Here is a 27,658-nt window from a genome sequence, read left to right as displayed (position 1 = left end):
CCATCGGGCACCACGCAGGCCCAGGGCCTGGGCACCAGGCCATCCCAGAGCCCACGATTGCTGCAGGATAATCCATCCTCCTGAGGCTGTGTCGGGCGTGGTTAGGTGACCACGGGGACAGGTCGTGCCATCGGGGCCCTCCCCGTGCTGGAAGTCACCCCATGGCGCCTGCCCAGCCATCAGATGCTGAGGACAGGCCTTTGGAACCGCTGGGAGGATGGGACAGGAGCCTTTGTTTCAGCAAACAGCTCGCAGATTCCTTCATGCGGTGGCGGCCGTCGTTGCCTGGAGACAGTGCAGAGCTTGGCGGCGTCGGGACGGGCTGCGAACCGGCCTGGGGGGAACAGCGCGTCCTCACGCAGGCTGCGCTCAGAGCCAGCACTTCCTTTCCACGGAGGCTGGTGTTTGGCTTGCGAGTCGATTTTTTCCTTTAAGCTCATATGATTAAATCAAGACCCACATAATTAGTTATGGATTTCATGACTGGGACTTCAAGTATTGAATTCACTAAGACATTTGGCAACAGCGTCGGAAGCTGGTGACAGAGCTTCTGCTGCGTGTGGGCACAGACACACACGTCGAGTTTGCCAGCCTCGAGCTGGGGTGAGAGCTTTGCTGCTTCCGAGCTGTGTCAGTCAGGGTTCCCGGGAGAAACAAACGGAACCATCCCAGCGGGCTGTCTCTCCTTGGTTCTCGCCTGTGGGACCCCTGGCCCACCGCGGTGTGTGGAAGCACGGCACCGTCTGGTCACAGGCTCACAGCCGGAGGGATTTTGCCTCCGATGATGTGGCCTGGAGTCCCCCACCACCCGCCCCCGGCCTGCCTCGGATGATGTCAGGCCTTAGACTCTGGAGTTGATGCTGAAGTGATTTAGACTTCGGGGGCTGTTGGATGGAATGCAGGGGAGAAGGACATGAACTGGCGGCGGTGGGGTGCAGAGTGCTACCGGCTGAATGTCACGTCCCCCAGATTCACATGCTGAATCCTAACGCCAAGTGTGTCAGGGCCGGGAGGCCTCTGGGGGCGACGAGGTCATGAGGGTGGAGCCCTCGCGATGGGATTAGTGTCCCCGTAACAGAGACCGCAGAGCTCCTCTGCCCCTTCACCACGTGAGGACACAGTGAGAAGGTGCGTCCACGTACCAGGAGCAGGTCCTCAGCAGACACCGATTCTGCCTGGACCCCACACGTCTGGCCCCAGAGCTGCGAAGGACGAACATCTGTTGTTTCAGCCCCGGCAGCAGCACTAACGGACTGCGCCAGCGGCAGAGGAGCCCCTGAGCCTGGGCTTCTTCCCAGCTCCTGGCAGAGCGCCTCCCGTCCACGACGCGTAAGAATGCTGCATTCGGGCCGCTGCCACAGGGCCGGACCATGGGGCTCTCCCACCAGCATCCGCTGGGCACTGGGGCTGCACGTGACCTCCACCTCGTCCCAGGAGGCTCCGGTCCCCACCCAGCAGGGGAAGGTGGCTTCCCTGTGGAAATGCGGCCCGTGACCCTCTGTGTCCCATCGTCACATGCATGCGAACGGACTGGTGGTGCTGTCCTGACCTGGTGGCCACAGGGCCCAGTGGAGCTGAAAGGAAAAAGGAAGGATGGAAACCGGCCAGCAGCCTCTGCTGGCACAGCCGCCCTGGGGCTGCAGGGAGGGCCCCTGTGACCCCAGGGCCCCCAGGGACTGAGCTGGGAACAGAGGCTCCCAGGACCACTGAAAACGGATAATAGGTTCGGCTGGTTTATTTTCTTGTTTGCAAAGATCTGATCCAGGAACCACCAAAATGTGGTGGCAGGTATTCTGCTGTGGGCAGAACCTCATCTGAGAGCCAGATGTTCCTGGGTCAGGTGCTAACCCTGATCGTCGTTCTCTTCTGTAAAATGAGGATGATGGCTCCAGGGCTGCTGAGAAAGGCGAGGCTTCGGCCCCTCCCCCTGACGCGTCCCTTCTCCCCCCACCATGCCCCCACCACGCCACCCAGAATTGTAGTCCAAGGCCCCTAGCAGTCATTAGCTGCCACGTTGGAGGGACCACTGCCTGTTTTCAAGGGAGACCCTCTTACGAGGCTCTTAGAGGCGCTGGAAACCGAGCCAGATGTGCCAAGGGATAAACATGAAGCTCAGGACACTTTCCTCTACTTTCCATGTAAATTTGGCAGGAAAAACAGGGGATTTTTGTTTTGAATTTGTGCTTTAGTCTGAGGGGAAGAAAAGACTTGTGCTCAAATGCCTAGAATAGAAGCTACAAGACTCTTTTTTTTTTTTAAAGACAATTTTTTAGAGCAGTTTAAAGTTCACAGCAAAATTGAGAGGAAGGTACAGAGATTTCCCATATGCCCCCTGCACCACCACCCCCCAGATGCACAGCCTCTCCCAGCATCAGCATCCCCAGAGCGTGGACGTTTGTTACAAGTGATGAACCTACGCTGACATGTCATAATCACTTAAAGCCCAGAGTTTACATGAGCGTCATTCTGGGTAGTGTACGTTCTGTGGGTTTGGACAAATGTAAAATGACATGAATCCACCATAATAGCATCACACAGAATCGTTCCACTGCCCTAAAAATCCTCTGTGCACCGCCCCCCGCCGTATTCATCCCTCCCTCCCCTTCCCCAGGCCCTGGCACCACTGATCTTTTTACTTTCTCCATAGTCTTGCCTTTTCCAGAACGTCCTATAGTTGAAATCCTCTTCAGATTGGCTTCTCTGACTTAGTAATATGCATTTAAGGTTTCTGCATGCTTTTTTCATGGCTTGGTAGCTCATTTCTTTTTGGCCTTGAATAATGTTCCATTGTCTGAATGCACCATAGTTTATTCATCACTGAAGGACATCCTTCGGTTGCTTCCATTTGGCAGTTATGAATAAAGCTGCTATACGCATCTCTGTGCAGGTTTTTGTGTGAACATGAGTTTTCGTTTCCTCTGGATAAATACCAAGGAGTGCGATTGCCGGATCGTCTGGTAAAACTATGTTTAGTTTTTTAAGGAAGCCCCAAAATGTCTTCCGAAGTGGCTGCACCATTTTTGCATTCCCGCCAGCAGTGATGAGCGTTCCTGTAGCTCCACATCCTCGCCAGCCTTTCATGCTGTCAGTGCTCTGGGTTTTGGCCATGCTAATAGGTGTGGAGTGGTGTCTCCCATGCTAATAGGTGTGGAGCGGTGTCTCCCATGCTAATAGGTGTGGAGCGGTGTCTCATTGTTGTTTTACCTTGCTTTCCCTGATGACATATGATGTGGAGCATCTTTTCACGTGCTTATTTGCCATTTGTATGTTTTCTTTTTTTTTTGAATTTTATTTTATTTATTTTTTACACAGCAGTTTCTTATTATTTATCTATTTTATACACATCAGTGTATACATGTCCATCCCAATCTCCCAATTCATCCCACCCCCCACCCCCGCCCCCACCACTTTCCCCCCTTGGTGTCCATACGTTTGTTCTTTACATCTGTGTCTCTATTTCTGCCCTGCAAACCGGTTCATCTGTACCATTTTTCTAGGTTCCATATATATGCGTTAATATACGATATTTGATTTTCTCTTTCTGACCTACTTCACTCTGTATGACAGTCTCTAGATCCATCCACATCTCTACAAATGACCCAGTTTCATTCCTTTTTATGGCTGAGTGATATTCCATTGTATATATGTACCCCAACTTCTTTATCCATTCGTCTGTCGATGGGCATTTAGGTTGCTTCCATGACCTGGCTATTGTAAATAGTGCTGCAATGAACATTGGGGTGCATGTGTCTTTTTGAATTATGGTTTTCTCTGGGTATGTGCCCAGTAGTGGGATTGCTGGGTCATATGGTACTTCTATATTTAGTTTTTTAAGGAACCTCCATACTGTTCTCCATAGTGGCTGTATCAGTTTACATTCCCACCAACAGTGCGAGAGGGTTCCCTTTTCTCCACACCCTCTGCAGCATTTATTGTCTGTAGATTTTCTGATAATGCCCATTCTGACTGGTGTGAGGTGATACCTCATTGTAGTTTTGATTTGCATTTCTCTAATGATTAGTGATGTTGAGCAGCTTTTCATGTGCTTCTTGGCCATCTGTATACCTTCTTTGGAGAAATGTCTATTTAGGTCTTCTGCCCATTTTCTGATTGGGTTGTTTGTTTTTTTAAGATTGAGCTGCATGAGCTGTTTGTATATTTTGGAGATTAATCCGTTGTCTGTTGATTCGTTTGCAAATATTTTCTCCCATTCTGAGAGTTGTCTTTTCGTCTTGTTTGTAGTTTCCTTTCCTTTTCAAAAGCTTTTAAGTTTCATTAGGTCCCATTTGTTTATTTTTGTTTTTATTTCCATTACTCTAGGAGGTGGATCAAAAAAGATCTTGCTGTGATTTATGTCAAAGAGTGTTCTTCCTATGTTTTCTTCTAAGAGTTTTATAGTGTCCAGTGTTACATTTAGGTCTCTAATCCATTCTGAGTTTATTTTTGTGTATGGTGTTAGGGAGTGTTCTAATTTCATTCTCTTACATGTAGCTGTCCAGTTTTCCCAGCACCACTTATTGAAGAGACTGTCTTTTCTCCATTGTATATCCTTGCCTCCTTTGTCATAGATTAGTTGACCATAGGCATGTGGGTTTATCTCTGGGCTTTCTATCCTGTTCCATTGATCTATATTTCTGTTTTTGTGCCAGTACCATATTGTCTTGCTTACTGTAGCTTTGTAGTGTAGTCTGAAGTCAGGGAGTCTGATTCCTCCAGCTCCGTTTTTTTCCCTCAAAATTGCTTTGGTTGTTTGGGGTCTTTTGTGTCTCCATACAAATTTTAAGATTTTCTGTTCTAGTTCTGTAAAGAATGCCACTGGTAATGTGATAGGGAATTCACTGAATCTGTAGATTGCTTTGGGTAGTATAGTCATTTTCACAATATTCATTCTTCCAGTCCAAGAACATGGTATATCTCTCCATCTATTTGTGTCATCTTTGATTTCTGTCATCAGTGTCTTATTGTTTTCTGCATACAGGTCTTTTACCTCCTTAGGTAGGTTTACTCCTAGGTATTTTATTCTTTTTGTTGCAGTGGTGAATGGGATTGTTTCCTTAATTTTTCTTTCTGATCTTTCGTTGTTAGTATATAGGAATGCAAGAGATTTCTGTGCATTAACTTTGTATCCTGCAACTTTACCAGATTCATTGATTAGCTCTAGTAGTTTTCTGGTGGCATCTTTAGGATTCTCTATGTATAGTATCATGTCACCTGCAAACAGTGACAGCTTTACTTCTTCTTTTCCAACTTGTATTCCTTTTATTTCTTTTTCTCCTCTGATTGCTGTGTCTAGGACTTCCAAAACTATATTGAATAATGGTGGTAAGAGTGGACATCCTTGTCTTGTTCCTGATCTTAGAGGGAATGCTTTCAGTTTTTCACCTTTGAGAATGATGTTTGCTGTGAGTTTGTTGTATATGGTCTTTATTAGGTTGAGGTAGGTTCCCTCTGTAACCACTTTCTGGAGAGTTTTTATCATAAATGGGTGTTGAATTTTGTCAAACGCTTTCTCTGCATCTGTTGAGATGATCATATGGTTTTTCTTCTTCTGTTTGTTAATATGATGTATCACATTGATTGATTTGCATATATTGAAGAGTCCTTGCATCCCTGGGATAAATCCCACTTGATCATAGTGTATGATACTTTTAATGTGTTGGATTCTGTTTGCTAGTTTTTTTTTTTTTGCAGTATGCGGGCCTCTCACTGTTGTGGCCTCTCCCGTTGCGGAGCACAGGCTCCAGACACGCAGGCTCAGCAGCCATGGCTCACGGGCCCAGCCGCTCGGCGGCATGTGGGATCTTCCCGGACCGGGGCATGAACCTGTGTCCCCTGCATCGGCAGGCGGACTCTCAACCACTGCGCCACCAGGGAAGCCCTGTTTGGTAGTACTTTGTTGAGGATTTTTGCATCTGTATTTATCAGTGATATTGGTGTGTAATTTTCTTTTTTTGTAGTATCTTTGTCTGGTTTTGGTATCAGGGTGATGGTGGCCTCATAGAATGAGTTTGGGAGTGTTCCTTCCTCTGCAGTGTTTTGGAAGAGTTTGAGAAGGATGGGTGTTAGCTCTTCTCTAAATGTTTGATAGAATTCACCTGTGAAGCCATCTGGTCCTGGACTTATGTTTGTTGGAAGATTTTTAATCACAGTTTCAATTTCATTACTTGTGATTGGTCTGTTCATATTTTCTATTTCTTCCTGGTTCAGTCTTGGAAGGTTATACCTTTCTAAGAATTTGTCCATTTCTTCCAGGTTGTCCATTTTATTGACACAGAGTTGCTTGCAGTAGTCTCTTATGATGCTTTGTATTTCCGCGGTGTCTGTTGTAACTTCTCCTTTTTCATTTCTAATTTTATTGACTTGAGTCCTCTCCCTCTTTTACTTGATGGGTCTGGTTAAAGGTTTATCAATTTTGTTTATCTTCTCAAAGAACCAGCTTTTAGTTTTATTCATCTTTGCTATTGTTTTCTTTGTTTCTGTTTCATTTATTTCTGCTCTGATCTTTATGATTCCTTTCCTTCTACTGACTTTGGGTTTTGTTTGTTCTTCTTTCTCTAGTCCCTTTAGGTGTAAGGTTAGATTGTTTATTTGAGATTTTTCTTGTTTCTTGAGGTAGGATTGGATTTCCCTCTTTCCTCTTCCCTCTTAGAACTGCTTTTGCTGCATCCCGTAGGTTTCGGATCATCATGTTTTCATTGTCATTTGTCTCTAGGTATTTTTTGATTTTCTCTTTGATTTCTTCAGTGATCTCTTGGTTATTTAGTAACGTGTTGTTTAGCCTCCATGTGTTTGTGTTTTTTACGTTTTTTCCCCTGTAATTGATTTCTAACCTCATAGCGTTGTGGTCAGAAAAGATGCTTGATATGATTTCAGTTTTCTTAAATTTACTGAGGCTTGATTTGTGACCCAAGATGTGATCTATCCTGGAGAGTGTTCTGTGTGCACACTTGAGAAGAAAGTGTAATCTGCTGTTTTGGGATGGAACGTCGTATAAATATCAAATCTATCTGGTCTACTGTGTCATTTGAAGCTTCTGTTTCCTTATTAATTTTCTGTCTGGATGGTCTGTCCATTGGTGTAAGTGAGGTGTTAAAGTCCCCCACTATTACTGTGTTACTGTCGATTTCCTCTTTTATAGCTGTTAGCAGTTGCCTTATGTATTGAGGTGCTCCTGTGTCGGGTGCACATATATCTATAATTGTTATATCTTCTTGGATTGATCCCTTGATCGTTATGAAGTGTCCTTCCCTGTCTCTTGTAACATTCTTTATTTTAAAGTCTATTTTATCGGATATGAGTATTGCTACTCCAGATTTCTTTTGATTTCCATTTGCATGGAATATCTTTTTCCATCCCCTCACTTTCAGTCTGTATGTGTCCCTAGGTCTGAAGTGGGTCTCTTGCAGACAGCATATAGATGGGTCTTGTTTTTGTATCCATTCAGCGAGCCTGTGTCTTTTGGTTGGAGCATTTAATCCATTCACGTTTAAGGTAATTATTGATATGTATGTTCCTATTACCATTTTCTTAATTGTTATGGGTTTGTTTTTGTAGGTCCTTTTCTTCTCTTGTGTTTCTCACGTAGAGAAGTTCCTTTAGCATTTGTTGTGGAGCTGGTTTGGTGGTGCTGAATTCTCTTAGCTTTTGCTTGTCTGTAAAGCTTTTGATTTCTCCATTGAATCTGAATGAGATCCTTGCCAGGTAGAGTAATCTTGGTCGTAGTTTCTTCCCTTTCATCACTTTAAATATATCACGCCAGTTCCTTCTGGCTTGTAGAGTTTCTGCTGAGAAATCAGCTGTTAACCTTATGGGAGTTCCCTTGTATGTTATTTGTCGTTTTTCCCTTGTTGTTTTCAATAATTTTTCTTTGTCTTTAAGTTTTGTCAATTTGATTACTATGTGTCTTGGCGTGTTTCTCCTTAGGTTTATCCTGCCTGGGACTCTGCACTTCCTGGACTTGGGTGGCTATTTCATTTCCCATGTTAGGGAAGTTTTCGACTATAATCTCTTCAAATATTTTCTTGGGTCCTTTCTTTCTCTCTTCTCCTTCTGGGACCCCTGTAATGCGAATGTTGTTGCGTTTAATCTTGTCCCAGGGGTCTGTTAGGCTGTCTTCATTTGTTTTCATTCTTTTTTCTCTATTCTGTTCTGTGGCAGTGAATTCTACCATTCTGTCTTCCAGGTCACTTATCCGTTCTTTTGCCTCAGTTGTTCTGCTATTGATTCCTTCTAGTGTAGTTTTCATTTCAATTGCTGTGTTGTTCTTCTCTGTTTGTTTGTTCTTTAATTCTTCTAGGTCTTTGTTAAACATTTCTTGCATTTTCTCAATCTTCACCTCCGTTCTTTTTCCGAGGTCCTGGATCACCTTCACTATCGTTATTCTGAATTCTTTTTCTGGAAGGTTGCCTATCTCCACTTCATTCAGTTGTTTTTCTGGGGCTTTATCTTGTTCCTTCATCTGGTACGTAGCCTTCTGCCTTTTCATCTTGTCTATCTTTCTGTGAATGTGGTTTTCGTTCCACAGGCTGCAGGACTGTAGTTCTTGCTTCTGCTGTCTGCCCTCTGGTGGATGAGGCTGTCTAAGAGGCTTGTGTAAGTTTCCTGACGGGAGGGATTGGTGGTGGGTAGAGCTGGCTGTTGCTCTGGTGGGCAGAGCTCAGTGAAACTTTAATCCGCTTGTCTGCTGATGGGTGGGGCTGTGTCCCCTCCCTGTTGGTGTTTGGCCTGAGGCAACCCAGCACTGGAGCCTACCCAGCTCTTTGGTGGGGCTAATAACAGATTCTGGGAGGGCTCACGCCAAGGAGTACTTCCCAGAACTTCTGCTGCCAGTGTCCTTGTCCCTTGGTGAGCCACAGGCACTCCCCGCCTCTGCAGGAGACCCTCCAACACTGGCAGGTAGGTCTGGTTCAGTGTCCCCTGGGGTCACTGTTCCTTCCCCTGGGTCCCGATGCACACACTACTTTGTGTGTGCCCTCCAAGAGTGGAGTCTCTTTCCCCCAGTCCTGCTGAAGTCCTGCAGTCAATTCCCACTAGGCTTCAAAGTCTGATTCTCTAGGAGTTCCTCCTGCCGTTGCTGGACCCCCAGGTTGGGAAGCCTGACGTGGGGCTCAGAACCTTCAATCCGGTGGGTGGACTTCTGTGGTATAAGTGTTCTCCAGTTTGTGAGTCACCCACCCAGCAGTTATGGGATTTGATTTTATTGTGATTGCGCCCCTCTACCGTCTCACTGTGGCTTCTCCTTTGTCTTGGACGTGGGCATCTTTTCTGGTGAGTTCCAGCGTGTTCCTGTCGATCACTGTTCAGCAGGTAGTTGTGATCCCGGTGCTGTCGCAAGAGGGACTGAGCGCACGTCCTTCTACTCCGCCATCTTGAACCAATGCCCTGTATGTTTTCTCTTCTCCCATATTTACTGTGAGAACCTCATCGAGCTCCTGGTGGTTAATCTCACAGTATTGAGGGCCTCCCCTGACAGGGTCCCCTGGAGCTTCTAACTCTCAGACTTGTTCACACTGAGCCTCCAGCAATTGAAAAATCACAGTTGGGTTTTCCTGCCTGGCACCAGTTCCCATGGCAGCTTCGAGTCTCTGCCCCAGGAAGCTGGACTCCCTGCGTTCACCTGTCTGTCTCTCCAGTCCTTGGGGGGCAGTGATTTGCCCTGTGACCTCACCTCTCTTACGGCCCAAGAAGAGGTGTTGACTCTTCAGTCTGTTCAGCTTTTCAGTTGTTGTTTGGAGGGAGCGGCGACTGCCAAGCTCTTGACATGCAGAACTGGAAGCCGGTCCCAAGGTTCTCTGTGTCATAATCTAGCCAAGGCCTTTGGTTCACCTTCTCTGTCACCGGAAGAGGCAAGACTGGATGTTGGTTAAGTTCTCAGACTTAAATGCAGACCAGGGCTCCCGCCCCAGCTCTTGTAACCCACTGCTGAAGACCTGACAACACTTCCATGTCCTTTCAGAGCCAAAGTTTCCTCATCTGTGAAATGCAGGTACGTCAGAGCTGCTGAGGTTAAACTGAATAATGCTTGGAAACTGCTGTGGACGGTGCTTTGCACACAGAATTCAGTGACAGCTTTTTACCCTTTTGCAAACAAGATGCTAAAGCACGTGCGGGATACGGGGTGGGCGGCGGCGACGAGGCCGCGTCCAGGCACTGACTCTTCTTCTCCAGGCACTGGTTTCTGTAAACGACACAGCGGGAGTTGTCGGTCCGCAGTGGGAGCAGAGGGAAAGCCAGGCCGAAGGGGCAGCTGGAGAATCAGACGACCGGCCCCTGCATGGCTGTCAGCAGGTACCTCATCGCACTCAGGATGTGACCCGGGCCCAGGGCGGGGGCCTCCGTCTCCCCAGCTGGTGTGGAGACCATGGGGCAGGGCGACTGGGAAGCCGCTGTGCCAGGAAACAGCCCTCTGGTCGCTTCCCCACCCTCCCTCCTGGTGCCACCAGGGGTCCCCATGCCATCCCCGCACCCCAAGTCTGCACTGACCCCCTCCGGCCTCCAGGGGAGAGACTGGCCACTGCCCTCGGCTTCAAGTGAGGAGGCCTGAGTCCTGGTCTCCCGACACAGCCACCTCGATCGGGCCCTCGGACAGTCTCTTGCTCCAGGACAGAGTGGGGAGAGAAGCGGACAGAGAAGAAAGCGGTGGAGCCCAGCGGGCCTCCCTGAGCCCGTCCCCACCCAGCCCGTCCCCACTGAGGCCCCTCCCTGGGCCCAGGCGGGGAGGACGGGCGTCACCTTGTGTTGCAGTCAGTGCCAGGGGACCCCGTGCCCCGCTCCTCTACGGCAGCTGGTGTCGGGGCAGCTGTGAGAACATTGAACGTGCCTGGAAATGAGTGGGGATCAAGGGTGTCTCCCAGTGTACGTGAGGCCTTTTTAAAAGCTGTTTAAGGCAGCAGAATTCATCCAGCACCAGCCAGTTAGCGGGAACAGACCTCAGCACATAACATGAAGGAATTTTTTAATGAGAAGACGTTAACTGTTGTAATTCAGCAAACTGGCTGTTCCCAGAACCCCAAATTCTAATTTATCAACGCCCATAAGATCTTTGGTGAGTGAGGGTCAGGGTTACTCCAGTGGGTCGGCTTTGTTTGTGAAATCCCCACATTGGCAGCTCCTAGGGAAGCGGGCTGTGCCACAAGGAGCAAGGTCTCAGTGGAGACTGGGGGGATTGGGAGAGCTGCTGTTTTCTGATGTGACCTGGCAATGAGCATCTTGAGAAATAAACCCTGAGGTCCTGTGAGAACGGCCACGTGGGCTCAGCTGGGTGCAGAGCTGGGAGAAAACAGCCACCACACCGCAGATCCTGCCCTGGACGCAGTCAGCCAGGCCCCTCGCCCGCCCAGCGCGCCTGCCCAGACGGCCTGTCCCTCTGCTCCCACCAGCCTGACGCGTACCCACGCTTCAGAGTGTTTTCCTGGTTGTAAACGTGATGCTCCTTCTTTACGGAAGCGTGGCAGGTACAGAGCCGTGTACAGAACAAAGTGAAAATCAAATGCGAGATGGTTGCTGAAGCCTGAATGCATTTCACTGCCTCTGTTCCCGAAGCCTCTTCATGAAATTGTAAAAGTGGTGCAGTAGTGCATTGTAGCCACTTGGCTCCCGTAACAGTAACGTCAAAGCGGTCCTGTTATTTGGTAATTTTAAGCGCTCCCTCCCTGCAGCTCTCGTTTCCAGCCCTTCCTATCACATCTGCTAACGGATCTTCCACCGCTCGACCACTCTGCTCATTAGGTCCTCAGCTGTACCCGTCGGGGGCGGGGCTGTGAGCCCACGCCCCGAACGTTGCCCCAAGGGGCCCTTGCGATGCCTTTGTGGGCTCCAGCCCCTGGACCCTGGGCCCGGCCAGTTCTGGGCGACCTGATAACAGTTTGCCTGGCTTTTTACGTTTGCATTCGCTCACTACAGGCTGTCCTCTCTTCACATCTCCACCTGCATCTGCGCTTCCGACGATTTCCTTCTTCATCCACCTGCCTTGGGTTGTTTGTTCTTGATTCGGTGTGTGCGTTGCGGACGTTCCCCCAGTGTGATGACACACATCTAATGCCCCCCTCCTGAGCGAGAGGGGCTGCCAGCCTCCGGCCGGGGTCCCCCGCCATGCACGCCCCCGCTCAGCCTTCCCTGCCCGCCTGACCCTCCGTCCTCTGCCCCAAGGATGTCCGCGCAGTGTTGGCACGGCCCTGGGTCCTGCAGAAAACCTTGGCTGGTCCTGCGGGTCCACAGCGCTGCCGCTGCTGCGGTGGCCATGATGGGCAGGGCCCCTGCCCCTGGCCCCGTGCATTTGTGCCTTTAGCTGCCAGATGGACGTGCTGAGGTCGGCAGGGAGGGGCTGCTTTCCCAGGAGGAATCGCCTCCTGCCGAAGCCAGTCAGAAAGCGCACGGAAGCCCGGGTACGAGGCCCTTCTGGTCGGCAACAGGAGCCGCCTCCTGCCCGGGCCACAGGAGCCGGAAAGCGGCGCGGGGCGAGCGCCCTGTGCGTAGCATCGCGGAGGGGCCGCGACTGAACCCAGCAGCCGGGAGGGTGCGATCAAGTCGCTGCTGCCAAGGGCTCTAAGGGGGATTCGCACAACTGTGCATCAGGGGCGCCGCACGGACAGGTGGGACCAAGCCCGGCACAGGACAGAGAGGAGGAAGCACGCCTGTTTCCCTGGAAAGAGCACGCCCACCCCTGCGGGAGGGCTTCCCTAGGAACAAGGACTAAGCTTGGTGAGCAAACGAAGAGCAGCGCCTGCCCACTTCGTGCTGTTGCCTGTGACTCAGATGGAGTTCAGGTTCCTGGCTGCGAACTGTTTTCCCCTGAGACGGACACCCTCTTCTCTAATTCATGGGCGGCGTCGCTGTCTGTGATCATGTCGTTCGTCTGTGTCTGTGGCTCACGTGGGTCGCTCCCGCGAGGATGGCGGGGCCCTGGGGGCAGGGTGCCCAGCGCTCACACTCAACGACCTGGTGGAAAGGATGAGTGAACACCCTGTAGCTCAGACATGCTCGCAGCTGTGAGCACTGAGCGACCTCACTCCTCAGGGCACCGAGTGTCAAGATGCTGGTGGCTGCGGTTCTGTCTGGTTCTTGAACCCCTCCAGCATTTGGGCCGGCACGTCGTTCCCAGGAGGGACCAGAAGATGCGGGTGGGTCCAACGGGAAGACAGGCTCATTCCAGCCAGGCAGAGGGTGGAGTACTTCGTAACCAAGGTGTCTTCATTTCTTTCCGTGTGACCCCACAAAACTGGTTCGTGGGCTGTTGCCAGGAAAGTGAACTGACAGCGCTGCTTCAGTGCAGACAATTCAAAATGAGTACATTCATTATTTCTATGTAAATGACTGTTTGATCTTTTTAACCATTGGTTCTCTTAAGTGGATTTAATATTCCTTCCCCTAATTATCCATTTGTACTACAAGAGCCTGTTACCATAGGTAACCTGAAAAAATAAACCTCAGTTCAGCTCAAACTATTATAAATTTGGAGTTGGTGAAATGAGTTCATAAGTATTTTCCTTAAGGTACTTACGGGCGGCACGAAGGAGATCCGCGCGCGAAGCTGTTAATGAGCGACCAGCTCAATGAGTAAGGACGAGCCCTTTACCCTTCCAAGTGTCCCGTCTGTGACGGGGTGGCTTCGTGACCCTGCTGGTGCCCCAGCTGCAGGCCACAGCTTGGCTTCGCTGTTTTGCCAGACACAAGGTCCGCGGTGGATGGATGGAGGGACGAGAATCTGTCCAGAGCACACACAGGCAGCAAAGGGACGTGAGCATTTTAAGGGTCTAATCACACCCTAGATAAACACAGGGAGAGCCCGCAAGCCTCGGGGTCTTCGGTGGAACGCTCCCTGGGGTCGGATCCCTCAGGCTGGCGACAGCCGTTCAGGCTGAGCTCAGCGCTGCCCTCGCAGTTACGAGTCCTGCCCCCCGCGGCCCAGCCCCTGTTCCTCTCCTCGCCCTCACACCTGGGTTTATCTACGAAGAGTGGTTGCACACAGTCTAATAGGGGCAGCAGGCGCCTTAGCAGGACGAATGCCGCTGAATCTTTGATGCTCTGAAATGAGAACGAAGCAGGGGCTGGAGGTGCAGCCAGACCAGGCCTCTGCTGCCCCCCCGCCGGCCCACCGAGCCACTGGCCACCCCTCAGCCTCTGTTACTGAAGAAACCCGGCCGGCTGTTTATTTTCACTAGGACATCAAAGCAGGGTCGGTGTTGAGTGAGGGCCGGGCCGTGGAGGCCGCACCTTCTGAGACCAGCTCCAAAACCACTTGGTGTCCAGAAGCCCCTGGTGTGGAGCCAGCCTGACCTGTCCCCTGTGCTCCCACTGTCCCGATGGTGCTGCTTCCGGCCGCCTGCCCCCCCAGAGCCCTGAGCCCGGGAGCGGGTTTGGGGTGCAGCCGCGTAGGGTGTGGGAGAGCCTGCCATGACCGACCTCAGCCACCCCGCACCCCGCCGCGGACACCTGGACGACCCTCCTCTGGAGGCACTTTCTCTCGATGGGGTGGAGTCCCACCGGCCGGCATCGGGACCCCGACGCAGCCGCCACCCCAGCTTTTCACCTGCAAAGCCTGGCGGCCGATGGGCCCATGGTGCGGGCAGCTTCCACATGGTGCCTCGGCCTTCGGAGGAGGAGAGACCTGTTGGGAAAGGAAGCCCACGGCAAAGACGGGCAAAGGTGGAGCTTGAAGGAAACAGGAGACCCCAAGGGGCCTCACTGGTCCCTGTGGAGGCCCGAGGGGAAGGGCCACGTCCACAGAGCCAACAGGGGTGAGAGCAGCCCTGAGATGTAATCGCAGTGCCTGGTTGGAAGGGTTGGCGCTCGTCTAGGGGGTGCTGAGAGACGACGTGGAGAGGTCGGGGGAGGGAAGGAGTCAGGGGTCGAGCCAGGAGGGCAGCCGTCACTGGGAGGAGATCATAATGAGCAGACAGAGAGGAGGACATGGGGACCCCCCGAGTCTCTGGGACGCGAGGGCCCGGGTCCTAGGTTGACCAGCCCCGAGAAGATAGCCGAGAACTTCCGCGAGACAGGGAATCGTGATGGGTGAACAGTCCCCACGGCGCCGGACCTCAGGGGAGGGAGCTTGGGGCAGACCTCGGGGTGGAGTGGGCCTGGGGGTGGCTCTCAGATGGACCTCGAGGAGGAACTCTGGGTGGCCTCGGGGTGGCAGGCTCGGGAGGCCCAGCTGGCCATGTTCGGGTTCCGACCTCTGCCAGCTACACGGTCCCTTCGGTTGGAAATGCATTGACTGAGGTTTAAGCCCTTCTCCCTGTCAGTGCTAAGCTTCACCAGCAACACTGAAAGCTTGGACGTGATGGGGCAGCCCCGTCAAACTTCCGAGTGGAAATGGACTTTCTGCCCATCGCCTACATCAGGCCAGAGCAGTCAAGCATGGAGGTAGAGTCAGGACTCTCCAGACATGCAAAGGCTCAAAGACGTACCCGCCACGTACCTCCTCTCAGGGGGGTACCAGAGGATGCGCTTTGGCAGGAAAATGGAGTAAACTGAGGAGGAGACACCGCGTATCAAGGTGGACAGAGAGCCCCAGAGAGGAGCTGAGAGCCGCTGCGGACCACAGGGCACAGCAGGAGGGCAGAGGCCCCTGCAAGGGGAGGCAGGCCTTGGAAAGGAAACAGGACCGTCCGGTGTGTTTTCAATCTGGAGAAAATGCACCGTGATTTACAGCAAGCTAAGCAACTTTAGAACGGGGCCATAAAACTTGAGGGAGAAAAGAAAACATTTTATGAGGGAAAAAGATGTAATGCAGTGTAGCGCACAACCTGGCTCGGCAGTGAAGCATCTCCACCTTATCTTAGTAGCTCCAGATTTTACCTCAAAGCGTGACAGCCCTGTTTCTAGAGGAAAGGGATCATGGATGTGGTGGGGATGGTGTCAGAGAACCGAATCCTCAGCTACACAAAGTCGTAGAAATGTGTACAGTTACTCCATCAATAAGCCAGCTAAGCACGTTACTTAAAAGTATGGAAGTAACTGTAGCAGAAGGAACAGTTGAGAACTCCTGCCCCTGGGAGATGGGTCGTGGTAGGAATACTGTTTCTTCCTTTATAAGTCTATCTTTTTTGTTTCGTAAAACAAAAATAATTAAAAACATGTTCAGTCACCAAAACTCATTCAAGAAGGAGTAGATAACCTTATGCTGATAACAGAAATTTAATTCATAGTTTAAAACCTTCCAAAAAGAAAACTCCAGTCCCAGATGGTTTCACTGGTGAATTCTACCAAAAGTTTAAGGAAGAAATGATACCAGTCCTGCACGATCTCTTGCAGAAAGTAGACACTTCCAGGATTATCCTGGCACCAAACCAGACAAAGACGCCAAGGAAAGAAAAAACCGCAGACCAGTGTCTCACATGAACATAGATGCAGAACTCCAACAAAATGTTACTAAATCAAGTACGGCAATGTATAAAAAGGGGAGCACATCATGACTAAGCGGAAGTTTTCAGGAAAGCAAGCCTGATTCAACTTTTGAAAATCAATCAATGTAATTCACAGTATTAACACAGCAAAGAGGAAGAGCCATCTGGGGCTTCCCTGGTGGCGCAGCGGTTGAGAGTCTGCCTGCCGATGCAGGGGACGCGGGTTCGTGCCCCGGTCTGGGAAGATCCCACATGCCGCGGAGCGGCTGGGCCCGTGAGCCATGGCCGCTGAGCCTGCGCGTCCGGAGCCTGTGCTCCGCAGCGGGAGAGGCCACAACAGTGAGAGGCCCGCGTACCGCAAAAAAAATAAAAAAAAAAAATAAGAAGAGCCACCTGGTCATCTCAATAGATGTCGAGAAAGTGTTTGACAAAATTCAATACCCATTCACGATTAAAACAAAAACATTCAATTGTAGAAATAGAGGGAATTTCTTTAACCTGGTGGAGAACACCTATTTAAAAAAACCTACATCTGATGACATACGTAATGAGAAAGATAAATGACAATGCTTTCTCCCTGCCATTGGGAATAAAGCCTATTTATTCAGCATCGTTCTGTAAGTCCTCCTCTGTGCAATGAAGCAAGAAAAAGAAAGACAAGTATATGATGGGAAAGGAAGCAGCAAAACTATGAACACACAAAAAATCCCAGGAAATCCACCAAAAAGCTTGTAGAATGAATGAGTCAGTCAGTTACACGGGGTCAGCACCCCCCAGGTGTTATTTATCCGAGAGAAATGAAAGTGTGTCTCCACGAAAGCCCCCCAGCTGCTTGCATCAGCCCCAAACTGGAAAGCACCGCCATGCACACCCACGGGTGCAGGGGTAACTGGCACATCCATGCAACAAGCCGTCAGCAATAGAGAGCAAAGCAGCACGAGTCTCAGGATACGACGTGGGAAAAGCAGACTCGAAAGTCTACACGCGGCGTGAGTCCGTTTATGAGGCGTCTGGAAAAGGCAGAGGGATCCGTGGTTGCCAGGTTGGGGTGGGGGCGGCCTGGCTGTAAAGAGGCGGTGCGGGGGCCTCGGGGTTGGTAGCGGTGGCTCCGCGGCTCCACCCCCGGCCTCACCGGAGTGCGTATCCTTCCACGTCAGCCTGTGGGCACGTGTCTTACAGCCCCTGAGAACCCACTCCCCAAACGGGCTTTCCAGGTCGAAGGGTACGCACCCTTGAAGGCTTTTCAGATGTATCTGTGAGACGTTCGTGCCGGTATATACTCTGCCCAGTGTTCTGGGCTCCTCTCGATCCTTGGCCTGGGGCAGGGGCCCCCGTGACCCCGGCCTGGTGGGGAAGCGGGTGAATCATGGAGCTCCTGAGGGGAACAGCTCAGCAATTTCTGATAAACGTGAAAACGTTCTTGTCTGCCAGCCCGAGGCTGCCACAGCCCTGGAGGAACGCTAGCGGATCCATTTGGTTGGTTTTTCGGTGACGGTGGCTAATAGCGTTCACGTAAGGTTTGCAGTCCGGCACGGAATCTGATGTGCGGCCTCGACATTTCTGGATGTGCGGGGACATGGACGGTGTGGCCACACAGCCCACTGTCCTGCGTCCACGTCTGCGGTCAGCTCAGACTCGACGCCGCGGTGACAGAGCTGCTTCCTTGGGGGCAGCCGGCCTTTGGTTCTTGAGCCACAGGTAATTGAAGGATGCCCAGTGACCCTTTCGGAAGGAGAGGGGAGGAACCCAGCGCCCAGGGCAACGCCTGCTGGAGCATCACGCACAGACTCTCAGGCTGGTGCCGAGATCCCGTCTGGGGGAGGGGGCGCGGCGTCCTGCGGCCTTTCCCTGGGAAGGGAAGTCTCCCGTGGGACCAGGCAGGACCCAGGGCCCTGGGGGAGGTGGCGGTGCCTCACGGGAGCCCTGGCGGAGCCCATGAGCGGCACCAGTGCAGGCTGTGCGGGGGGAGCTGCAGCCTGGGGAGAAGGCCCTGCCTCCAGTGCTGGGGGCCCTGCCCACCCCCATCCAGCTGCCACCTCAGCCCCACAGCTGTGCTTCTGGCCTCCTGCCCTAGAGGACGACCGGGCCACCCCAGGGCTCCGCAGCCGCCGAGGCCAGTTCTGGGCCATCCGCACCTCCCTGTCCCTTCTCCCCGCTCCTCAGGAACCCCCTTGCCTGTGCGGGACCCTCCCTCCCACCCCCAGCCCGGCTCTTGCACCCCCAGTGAGAACCCCCTGCACCTGGTCCCGGTGAGTGGCGGGCCTGTGATGGTCGCGCGTGGTCCAGCCTGCGGAGCCCAGGGGTTCCTTACAGCAGGTGCTGCGCCCTCAGCTCCCCGCACCCACGGGTGGCCGGAGGCGGAGGGGCCGAGAGGGGGTCAGGGCTCCAGTGTGGTAGCGGCCCAGCCAGAGAAAGGGGCTCTGGGTCCTGGGATTCCCTTTGCTTCTCCTGTGTTTCCTCTGTGGAGCCGAAAGGTGCTTGTGATTCTGAAGGGGGAGCCCTTTCCCTGGGCTCTGGGGGTCGCTGGTCCATTTGAGTGGCTCTGGCACGTTCCAGGCCGTCTTCCTGGGGTCAGAGGTGGCCCTGCGGTTCTCATGGGAACACCCCCGGGGGACGCGAAGGGTGGTGTGGAGGTGAGACGGTCCCACCCACCGAGACCAGACACGGAGGTCCCCCACTGCCCGTGACCGTCCCAGGGTGTAGGGTCCACCTTCTCTCCCTCCAGAAACAACCGCTCCGGAGTCTCCGTGTCCCCCACAAGCCCCTGAGACCCGAGCCCTCCCCTCCCACCCCGACAGCTGGGGGGGGGGCGGCAGCCGTTAGCAGACGCCCCGTCCGGCCCCGATGGTCAGCCCCCGGAGGGAGCGGAGGGCACGAAGAGCAGACGACTGGGGCCCCCAGCCTCGAGCCCGGCAGGCGGGGTGTGAAAGGCCCTCTCGGCTCGGGCAGGGGCGGCATCGCCCCGCGGCCGGCGCACAGCAGCCCGTGCGGGGCAGCTATGGCCTAATTACCGGCGTCAGTGAAAGTGCAGGCAGTGGGGCCTTCAGAAGTGGGTGAACCAGCGGAACATAGATTTACCGCTGACCCAGTTTTGACCAAATAGGCCAGATGTGTCAAATTATGATAAATCAGCGTCATATTCTGGACTAAAAGTTCCAGAAAGAGCTGCCTCCAGTGAACCTCCTGGCTGGTCCTTAAGGGGGTGAGGGGAGGCGCTCACAGTACGCGCCTCTTCCCGGACCCACCGGATGGGTCTGGCTGCAGGCCGGAGCGCTGGGGTCGCTCCTCCAGCACGGGGCGGGTGGACCAGGGGGCCTTTGTCCCTCCCCCCCACCAGCACACGTGGCCGCAGCCCACCTGAAGGGGGGCCAGCGGCTGCACTTGGCCCAGGGATGACGGGGGACCCAGAGCCCCAGGTCGGCCCGGACGAGGGGGCGTCGTCGGGGGTGCTCCTGGGGCGGTGGGTCATGGGACCCCCAAGCACCCCTTGGGCTGAGGTCATCAGGGTCCCGAGCAGGTGAGGCAGGTACGACCTGGGGCTCCACCTTCCTCTCCCGCTCACTGACCAGCGGGTCCCCTTCCCCCGCCCAGGTTTCCAACCCTGTCAGTCCCCGCGGCCCCAGCTGCGTCTTCCTGCCTAAATCCTGGAGCTGCTGTGTCCTAAGGCCCCAGGCCCAGCGGGACGCCCCTGCTGGCTCCTGTCCAGGGCCCGTGCCAGGTGGTCAGAGGCCCGGGTCATCAGCGCCGCCTGGGAGGTGCTGTAACCTCTCAGAGCCTGACAAGGGTGTGCCCCAGGCTCACCCTCAAAGCTTGGAGCGCCCACCACCCCCCTCGCTGCTCGGGAGTGGACTCGGCTTTTCCACCTGTGCGCCCCACGTGCAGGTCCGAGACCGAGATGGGGTGGGAGCCCTTCGTCCAGCTGGAGCCGCCATCACCTCTGTTTGAGGATGGACCTGCCCAGTGACATTCAGGGCTTTATCCTAAAGCTATGACCTTCCCCGGGGCCCACCCTTGTGTCCGGGGCCACGCGGGGAAGTAAGCACACGGCCGGGTTTTCCAGGCGCACGACCGGGAGGGTGACTGATGTAGAGGCCAAGGCGCTGGGCTCAGACAGCTCATTAATGAGAACGCCAGGCTCCGCTCGATACACGTAAAGCGCCCTGGGCACTGGGCGGCTGGCTCAGAAAGTGCAAATCGGAGAGGTTAGTGGGAGTCGGGGTGCCCCAGGTTCCCCGTTGACAAGTTGGTGTCCGGCTTGGGGAGCAGCCCTGCGGGGTCCTGCCCACCTCTGTGCCCTCAGGGCACCGAGGCCAGCGCTGCAAATGTCTTCTGAACCACGACCTGCTCCCCGTTGGGAGCACCAGGCAGGTCCTCACCTCCGGTCCGCGTGGCGATGGAAGCTCACCACTTCTTGCTGGGCGGGGACTCAGAGGGACGTGAGCCAGGTGGGGGTGGTGCAAGGCCCCGGGTCCCCTCACGCCCGGTGTGAGCCGCGCCGAGACCGACAGCAGAGAGCATCAAGGGCGTCCGCTGAGTCTGGTGTGTTCTCCTGACCTTTCCTTCTGTTCCTCAGCAGTGATAGAGGTAACCTGGGGAGGGGACTTGGGCTGGCTGGGGGCTCGGGGGCAAAGGTGAGACGTGGCCAGACGGGGACAGCTGGGGAGGTCTGCACGCTCTCTGGCTTCCGCTCTGGACGCCCCTGCACACGGAGCCCCAACACCGGGGTCCTCACTCACTGTCCACACCCAGCCAGCCACACTCTGGGATTAATTAATAAGTCTTTTTTAAAAATTAGCTTTGCTGGGCTTCCCTGGTGGCGCAGTGGTTGAGAGTCCGCCTGCCGATGCAGGGGACACGGGTTCGTGCCCCGGTCCAGGAAGATCCCACATGCCGCGGAGCGGCTGGGCCCGTGAGCCGTGGCCGCTGAGCCTGTGCGTCCGGAGCCTGTGCTCCGCAACGGGAGAGGCCGCAGCAGTGAGAGGCCCGCGAACCGCAAAAACAAAACTAAACAAAAGCTTTGCTGATATATAATCCACACACTGTACAATTTGCCCAGTTTGAGGGTACGATTCAGCGGGTTTTCATATGTTCGCAGGTTGTGCCGCCATCACCACTGTCTCATTTTAGAGCATTTCCACCTCGCAAAAGAGACCCAGTGCCTTCAGCACTCACTGCCCGGCCCCATCTCTCCCCCCACCAGCCCCAAGCAACCACGGATCAACTTTGTCTTTATAGATTTCCTTGTTCTGGATCCGTGAGAACAGAACCACCCAGCACGTGTCTTGTGTAACTGGATCCTTTCACTCTGAACTATCTTCAGGGTTCGTCTGTGTTGTAACAGGAATGAGCGCTTCATTCCTTTCCGTGGCCCAATAATGTCCCATTGTATGGCGCTACCAAGTTTTGTTGATCCGTTAATCATCGGATGGACATTTGGGTTGTTTCCACTTTTTGTGAGTCATGCGGCCACGAACATCCGTGTGCAGTTTCTTTGTGCACGTGCATATTGACTTCTCTGGGCTCACAGCTAGGAGTGGAATTGCAGGGTCATGTGAGGAACTGTACGAGGAACAGCCAGGCTCTTGTCCAAAGTGACTGGACGGTTGCATGTTCCCATCAGCAGTGCACGAGGCCCTGATTTCTCCAACACTTGTCGTCTGCTCTTTCATTCTGGCCGTGCTGGTGGGTGTGAAGTGGGACCTTCGAGTGGGTTTGATCTGCACTTCCCTGATGATTAACGGTGTTGAGCCCCGTTTCATGCGCTTCTTGGCCACTTGTGTATCTTCTTCAGAGAAAGGTCTATTCAGATCCCTTGCCAATTTTTTTAATTGGGTTGTTTGTCTTTTTTATGGTTGAGTGGTAGGAATTCTTTCTGTATTCTAGATACAAGTCCCTATCGTATATGATTTGTAAATATATTCTCCCATTCTACGGATTGTCTTTAAAGACCTCATCTCCTAAAAGTCACCTTCTGAGGTACTAACAGTCAGGGCTTGAACAGAAGGGTTTTGAAGGGGAGCATTTCAGGCCATAACAGTGTCCTTTGAAGCGATTACGTTTTAAATTTGATTAAGTTTAATTCATCTTTTTTATCTTGTTTGCTCCTGCTTTTGGTATCACATCTAAGAAGACTCTGGGGTCACTGGTTTTCAGCCTGAAGACCTTCCTTTCGAGTTCTTGTAAGGCAGCTCTCAGTCTTGTTTATCTGGGCAAGTCTTTATGTCACCCTCATTTTTTAATGACAGCGTTGCTGGATGTAGGATTCTCGGGTGTCTTCTGAGCACTTTGAACACACTGCCCACTGCTTTCTGCTGAGATGTAGGCGTAATCTCACCAGAGTGAGCTCTCAGGTGACCTATCGCTGTCTCTGCTGCTTCCAAGGTTTCCTCCTTGTCTTTGGCGGTCAGCATTTTTCCTGTGATGTCTTTTCCCTGCTGGAGCTCAGTGAACTTCCTGGGTGTGTAGGTCCTTGTTTTTCAATAGATTTGGAAGTTTTCAGCCACGGTTTCTCAAACACTCTTCTCCTCCTCTCCTCTCCCCTTCCTGCTGGTACCTGGATTCCTTGGTTCCAGCACGATCCTTGCGTCCCTCTGTTTTCAGCCTGCGTAATCGTCACCAATCGATCTTCAAGTTCACCAAACCTTTTCTCTGACAGTTTACATCCACTGCTGAGCTCCTATAGTGAATTTTTTGTTATTGTACTTTTCAACTTCAAAATTTCCACTTGGTTCTTTTTAAATTTTTCTTTATTGATATTCTCCATCTGATGGAATGGATTGTCATCATACCTTCCACTACTTCTTCTTTTTTTCTTTTTTTTTTTTTTGGCAGTGTGCGGGCCTCTCACTGCTGTGGCCTCTCCCGCTGCGGAGCACAGGCTCCGGACGCGCAGGCTCAGTGGCCATGGCTCACGGGCCCAGCCGCTCCGCGGCATGTGGGATCTTCCAAGACCGGGGCACGAACCCGTGTCCCCTGCATCGGCAGGTGGACTCTCAACCACTGCGCCACCAGGGAAGCCCCCTCCACTACTTCTTTAATCAAGTTCTCCTTAGTTCTGTGAATGTATTTATAATGGCAATTTTGAAACTTTTTGTTAAATCTGACGTTTGGTCTCATTGGCAGTTTTTGTTGCCTGATTTCTGATGTATGGGTCATACTTCACTGTTTCTTTGCCTGCACTATGATTTTTTATTGAAAACTAGACATTTTAGACAATACAATTTAGGAACACTGGATATTGCCTTCCCCTGCCCCCCAGTTCGGGGCACATTACTGTCATTTGCTTGTTTAGTGATTGGTTGGATTATTTTAGTGAAGTCTATTCCTGCCCTGCCCCCTGCCACACACACACACACACGCACGCACGCACGCACGCACGCACGCACGCACACATGTTCAGCCCTTGGCGCTGCTCCTCTAAGAGGCCCAGTCACCCTGGGAGGACACTGCTTTTGGTAGCACTTGGGTCTCTTTGCCTGAGGGAACTTTGAAAGTCCTCTAATTGCTGGCTGACTGCTCTATTGTTTTCAGCTGCCCTTGGGCATAAATTCCTCTAGCAGCCAATCCAGCCGCATGGCGGCTCTCAGGATGGAACAGTTTCTGAGGTCAGTGCTGATACTTCCTCTGACCCCAGGAGGGCTCCTCCAGTTCTGCACCCCAGTTCTCTCCTGCAAACTGGCCACCCCACAGCCTAGGCTGTGTCTTCATTAGGTCCACAAACGTCCTCTTGTTTTCCTTCACTGCAACCTCTACCACTCTTGAGAGCACCCTTGGGTTTGAACTTCACCACTTTCTGTTGCAAATGAAGTCGGTTCCTCTGGGAAGTGATCAGGGGCATCTCACTTACAGTCTGCGTCTCCGCTACACAGCATCTCTGTGCCAGGGCTCTGGGCCTGGGGGTGGGGCAGTGGCAAGCTCCTTCCTTGGTGACCCCCATTCTCTGAGCTGAGTGCCCTGCAGAGAGACGGGGAGCCAGCGGGCTGAGGTCCTCTCTGTCGTCTCTCCTGGCATGGAACCACCCTCACAAGCTGGGGCGAGGGCTCTGGGGGTCCCGGCGTCCTCAAGGTACAGCCTCCATTCCACTGCAGGAGTAGGGGCTGTGTGGGAGCAGGTGTCCCTCTTCCCAGCCGCACTCCCCGGGGACTCAGCCCACGGGGACAGGGAGCCCCGCGTTGGTGGCTGCAGCCTCTGGACTGGAGCCGCCTCCTTGCTGAGCTGGGACGCTGGGGGAGTCTCGGTTCAAATACCAAAGACTCTCCTTTTTAAACCAATTTCCACAGATTTTCTTGAATACATTTTTCATTTTCTGTTGTCCTTAGGAGTGTTTCCAGAGACTTTAAGTGGTTGTTTTTTAACGATTTTCTCTGGTTTTGCTGGGGAGCTGGTCAGCTGAGCTCTGATTGCTCTCCTGTGGGAAGCCAACCTCCCAGTAAATTTTTGTGTTGTTTTTCTTTTTACAGGAATTGGGCTTTTTTGGTTTACAACCCTTGCCCTTACAGTGGCACATGTGCACGGGTGGGCGTCAGGAGGAAGGGCAGCCCGGGAGGGACAGGCCTCCCTGCCCCCAACACGTGTCCCCTTCTCCCCCCCCCCCAGGGCGAGTGCTCCCCCAAGTGCCGCAACCTATTTGTGCTGGAGACGGTGTGCGTGGCCTGGTTCTCCTTCGAGTTCCTGCTGCGCTCGCTGCAGGCTGAGAGCAAGTGTGCCTTCCTGCGGACACCGCTCAACATCATCGACATCCTGGCCATCCTGCCCTTCTACGTGTCGCTGCTCGTGGGCCTGGCGGCGCAGCCGGGTGCAGGCGGCAACAAGCTGCTGGAGCGCGCGGGGCTGGTGCTGCGGCTGTTGCGCGCGCTGCGCGTGCTCTACGTGATGCGCCTGGCGCGCCACTCGCTGGGGCTGCGCTCGCTCGGCCTGACCGTGCGCCGCTGCGCGCGCGAGTTCGGGCTGCTTCTGCTCTTCCTCTGCGTGGCCATGGCCCTCTTTGCGCCACTCGTGCACCTGGCCGAGCGCGAGCTGGGCGCACGCCGCGACTTCTCCAGCGTGCCGGCCAGCTACTGGTGGGCCGTCATCTCCATGACCACCGTGGGCTACGGCGACATGGTGCCACGCAGCCTCCCCGGGCAGGTGGTGGCGCTCAGCAGCATTCTCAGCGGCATCCTGCTCATGGCCTTCCCGGTCACCTCCATCTTCCACACCTTCTCGCGCTCCTACTCAGAGCTCAAGCAGCAGCAGCAGCGCGCCGCCAGCCCCGAGCCCGCCCTGCGCGAGGACAGCACGCACTCCGCCTCTGCCTGCGCCTCCGCCGCGGAGGACGACGGCTCGCAGGGCCCCGACGGTGCCGGCCCGGCCGGGGACTCCGCGGCCGGGCTGTGGGCATCCGCGGGGCCGCCCTGACCCGGCGGGGACGCGGCACCGGCGAAGAGGCTGCTCTCCTGGAGCTCCAGGACCAGAACCGCATTCTCGCCTCCCGCCGCGCACGGAGGGACGGGGACGACTTTGGGGGCCCGGCTCCCTTTGCCGTGCATGTTGCTCGCCCCGCACAGCCCAGAACTTGGCCCGGGGCTGACCCCGGCCTGAATCGGGGGTCACAGCCATCCTGTGCTTTGAAAGAGTTGAACTCCAAGGAGCGTCACCAGCCTGTCCTCCGCTTTCCTTTTGTCTCTGGACTTTTGACTCCGTGATGGCCAGCTAAAAGTAAATTCAGCGATCCCAGAAGCTCCAAGCCTGTAGCTCATCCCCAGGCCTCACCTTGACCTTCACCTGCGCGTCACTGGTGGGGCGCAGTGGGGGTGGGGCGCAGTCCCTTTCTGCGCCCGCCGTGTCACCCACAGTGGGCCATGCCCATCAGAGGGGGTCTCCTCATCACGTCTGCAGAAGCCCACATCGCTGCCAAGCTATAGGGACAGAGGTGTGACACTGATGCTCACAGCACGCCAGTTCCTTCAGGGGAGGGAGGTCCCAGCCCTGACCTCTGACCTCCCTTCCCCCGGCACAAGCTCCGTGGGGATCTTCCGGGATCCCTCCTCATGGGTTCGCCCCTGAAAATGCCCGGCAAAGCTGAAGGCCTGCGCATCAGCCGGCCCCACCCTCCCCTCGGGCGCCCCGCCCGGGGTGACTGAGCTGCTTCTCTGGAGGCCGGAGGAATCTATGCTCATCACATCGCTCGCTCGTCACCCAGCACGGCTGGTCGTCCGGGAAGAACCGCTTCCTCCTGCGGGGCGGGGAGGCCTTGCCGATTTTCCCTCCAAGGGTTCGGTCAGCGGTGGAGTAACCCAAGGCAGCTGTCCCCTGTCCTCCCTCCGGCCCCCCCCCCCCCCGCTGCAGTGGCTCTGAGGGCACCCAGGCGCCCTGCAAGACCAGAGGCCACCTCGGGTCACGGGATGGGGTGCCCGTCGGCCATCCTGCTGGGAACCGCGGGTGTGTGGGGAGGGGCGGAGCACACCCACTGCCCACCACGCGGGCGGAGCGCCAGCAGCTGGCCTGTCTGTTCCGTCTCCCCACCGCCACCCCGTCCCTCCGGCTGCGCTCTGGAAGGCTCCGCTGGCTGTGGCCTCGGTTGCCCATCTGGGTTGGGGGCCGGGAACTGGCCAGGTCCCTGCCGGCCTGCTCCCTCATGCACGCCAAGGAAACCCAGACTGGAGGCACCCCTGTGCGTCTCCTGCAAGACGTGGTGTTGCCATCGCTGCCTCCTTGGCCACCTGCTGAAAACGCTCGAAAGCACTGCAGGAGGGAGGACAGGAGACTGAGTTTGCGAATGCAGCTGTCTCAACCCCCCAAGTGCTGTGCAGAGAGCCAAGGTCAGTTCCCGCCGACTCACGACTCGCTGACGCGGGGGCACTGGGTTTGCTCTGGCCACCAAACCAGTGGGCAGGCTGCGTGGGCCAGGCACCCCCCTCTGCACCTGAGTTTCCCCACCGGTACAACCAGAGTGATCCCGAAGAACCCTCTGGCTCCACAGCCCCAACATGCAGGATCCTGGTCCCCGCCAGAGCTGTCTGGTTGACCCCAAAACGTTTGCAAAGCGTTTAGGGGGTGACTTGTGTCTGTGCCATTCCAGGAATCAGCCAGCCCTCCCCTTCCCCTCGGGGCTGCTTTCTGCACAGGCTGTGCATCCTCCCTTGGGCCCTGACGGGCCCTCCCCCACTCCCAGCTGACCCGCGTGTGCCACTCAGACTGAACAGGGCAGCTCCAGGGCTGAACATGCTCCACTGTCAATGTTGAGGGTTGGAAACCCCCACATTTGCTTCCAAAATAGCCCCAATTCCTGCACGCCTTATCTTCGGGGAAAATGCATCCCCCGCCCCTGCCCG

At 54.2% G+C, this 27,658-nt stretch overlaps 1 protein-coding gene across 1 annotated transcript in view; it reads left to right on the top strand.

The window, feature by feature from the left end:
* KCNG2 (potassium voltage-gated channel modifier subfamily G member 2) overlaps window positions 1-25,807 on the top strand; it is a 44,894-nt gene extending 19,087 nt beyond the window's left edge. The window contains exon 4 of the mRNA XM_029231362.1: window positions 24,942-25,807. Within this exon, the coding sequence (XP_029087195.1) occupies window positions 24,942-25,742 (801 nt within the window). The 3' untranslated portion in view covers window positions 25,743-25,807. The remainder of the gene's footprint in view (window positions 1-24,941) is intronic.
* Window positions 25,808-27,658: the final 1,851 nt, after the last annotated feature.

This window comes from Monodon monoceros, unplaced genomic scaffold (genome assembly GCF_005190385.1).
Source record: "Monodon monoceros isolate NGI ecotype Baffin Bay Population unplaced genomic scaffold, NGI_Narwhal_1 Super_Scaffold_1, whole genome shotgun sequence".
NCBI classification, from domain to species: domain Eukaryota; kingdom Metazoa; phylum Chordata; class Mammalia; order Artiodactyla; family Monodontidae; genus Monodon; species Monodon monoceros.
Note: the sequence above shows the minus strand (reverse complement) of the source record. Positions and strands in the feature narration are given on the sequence as shown.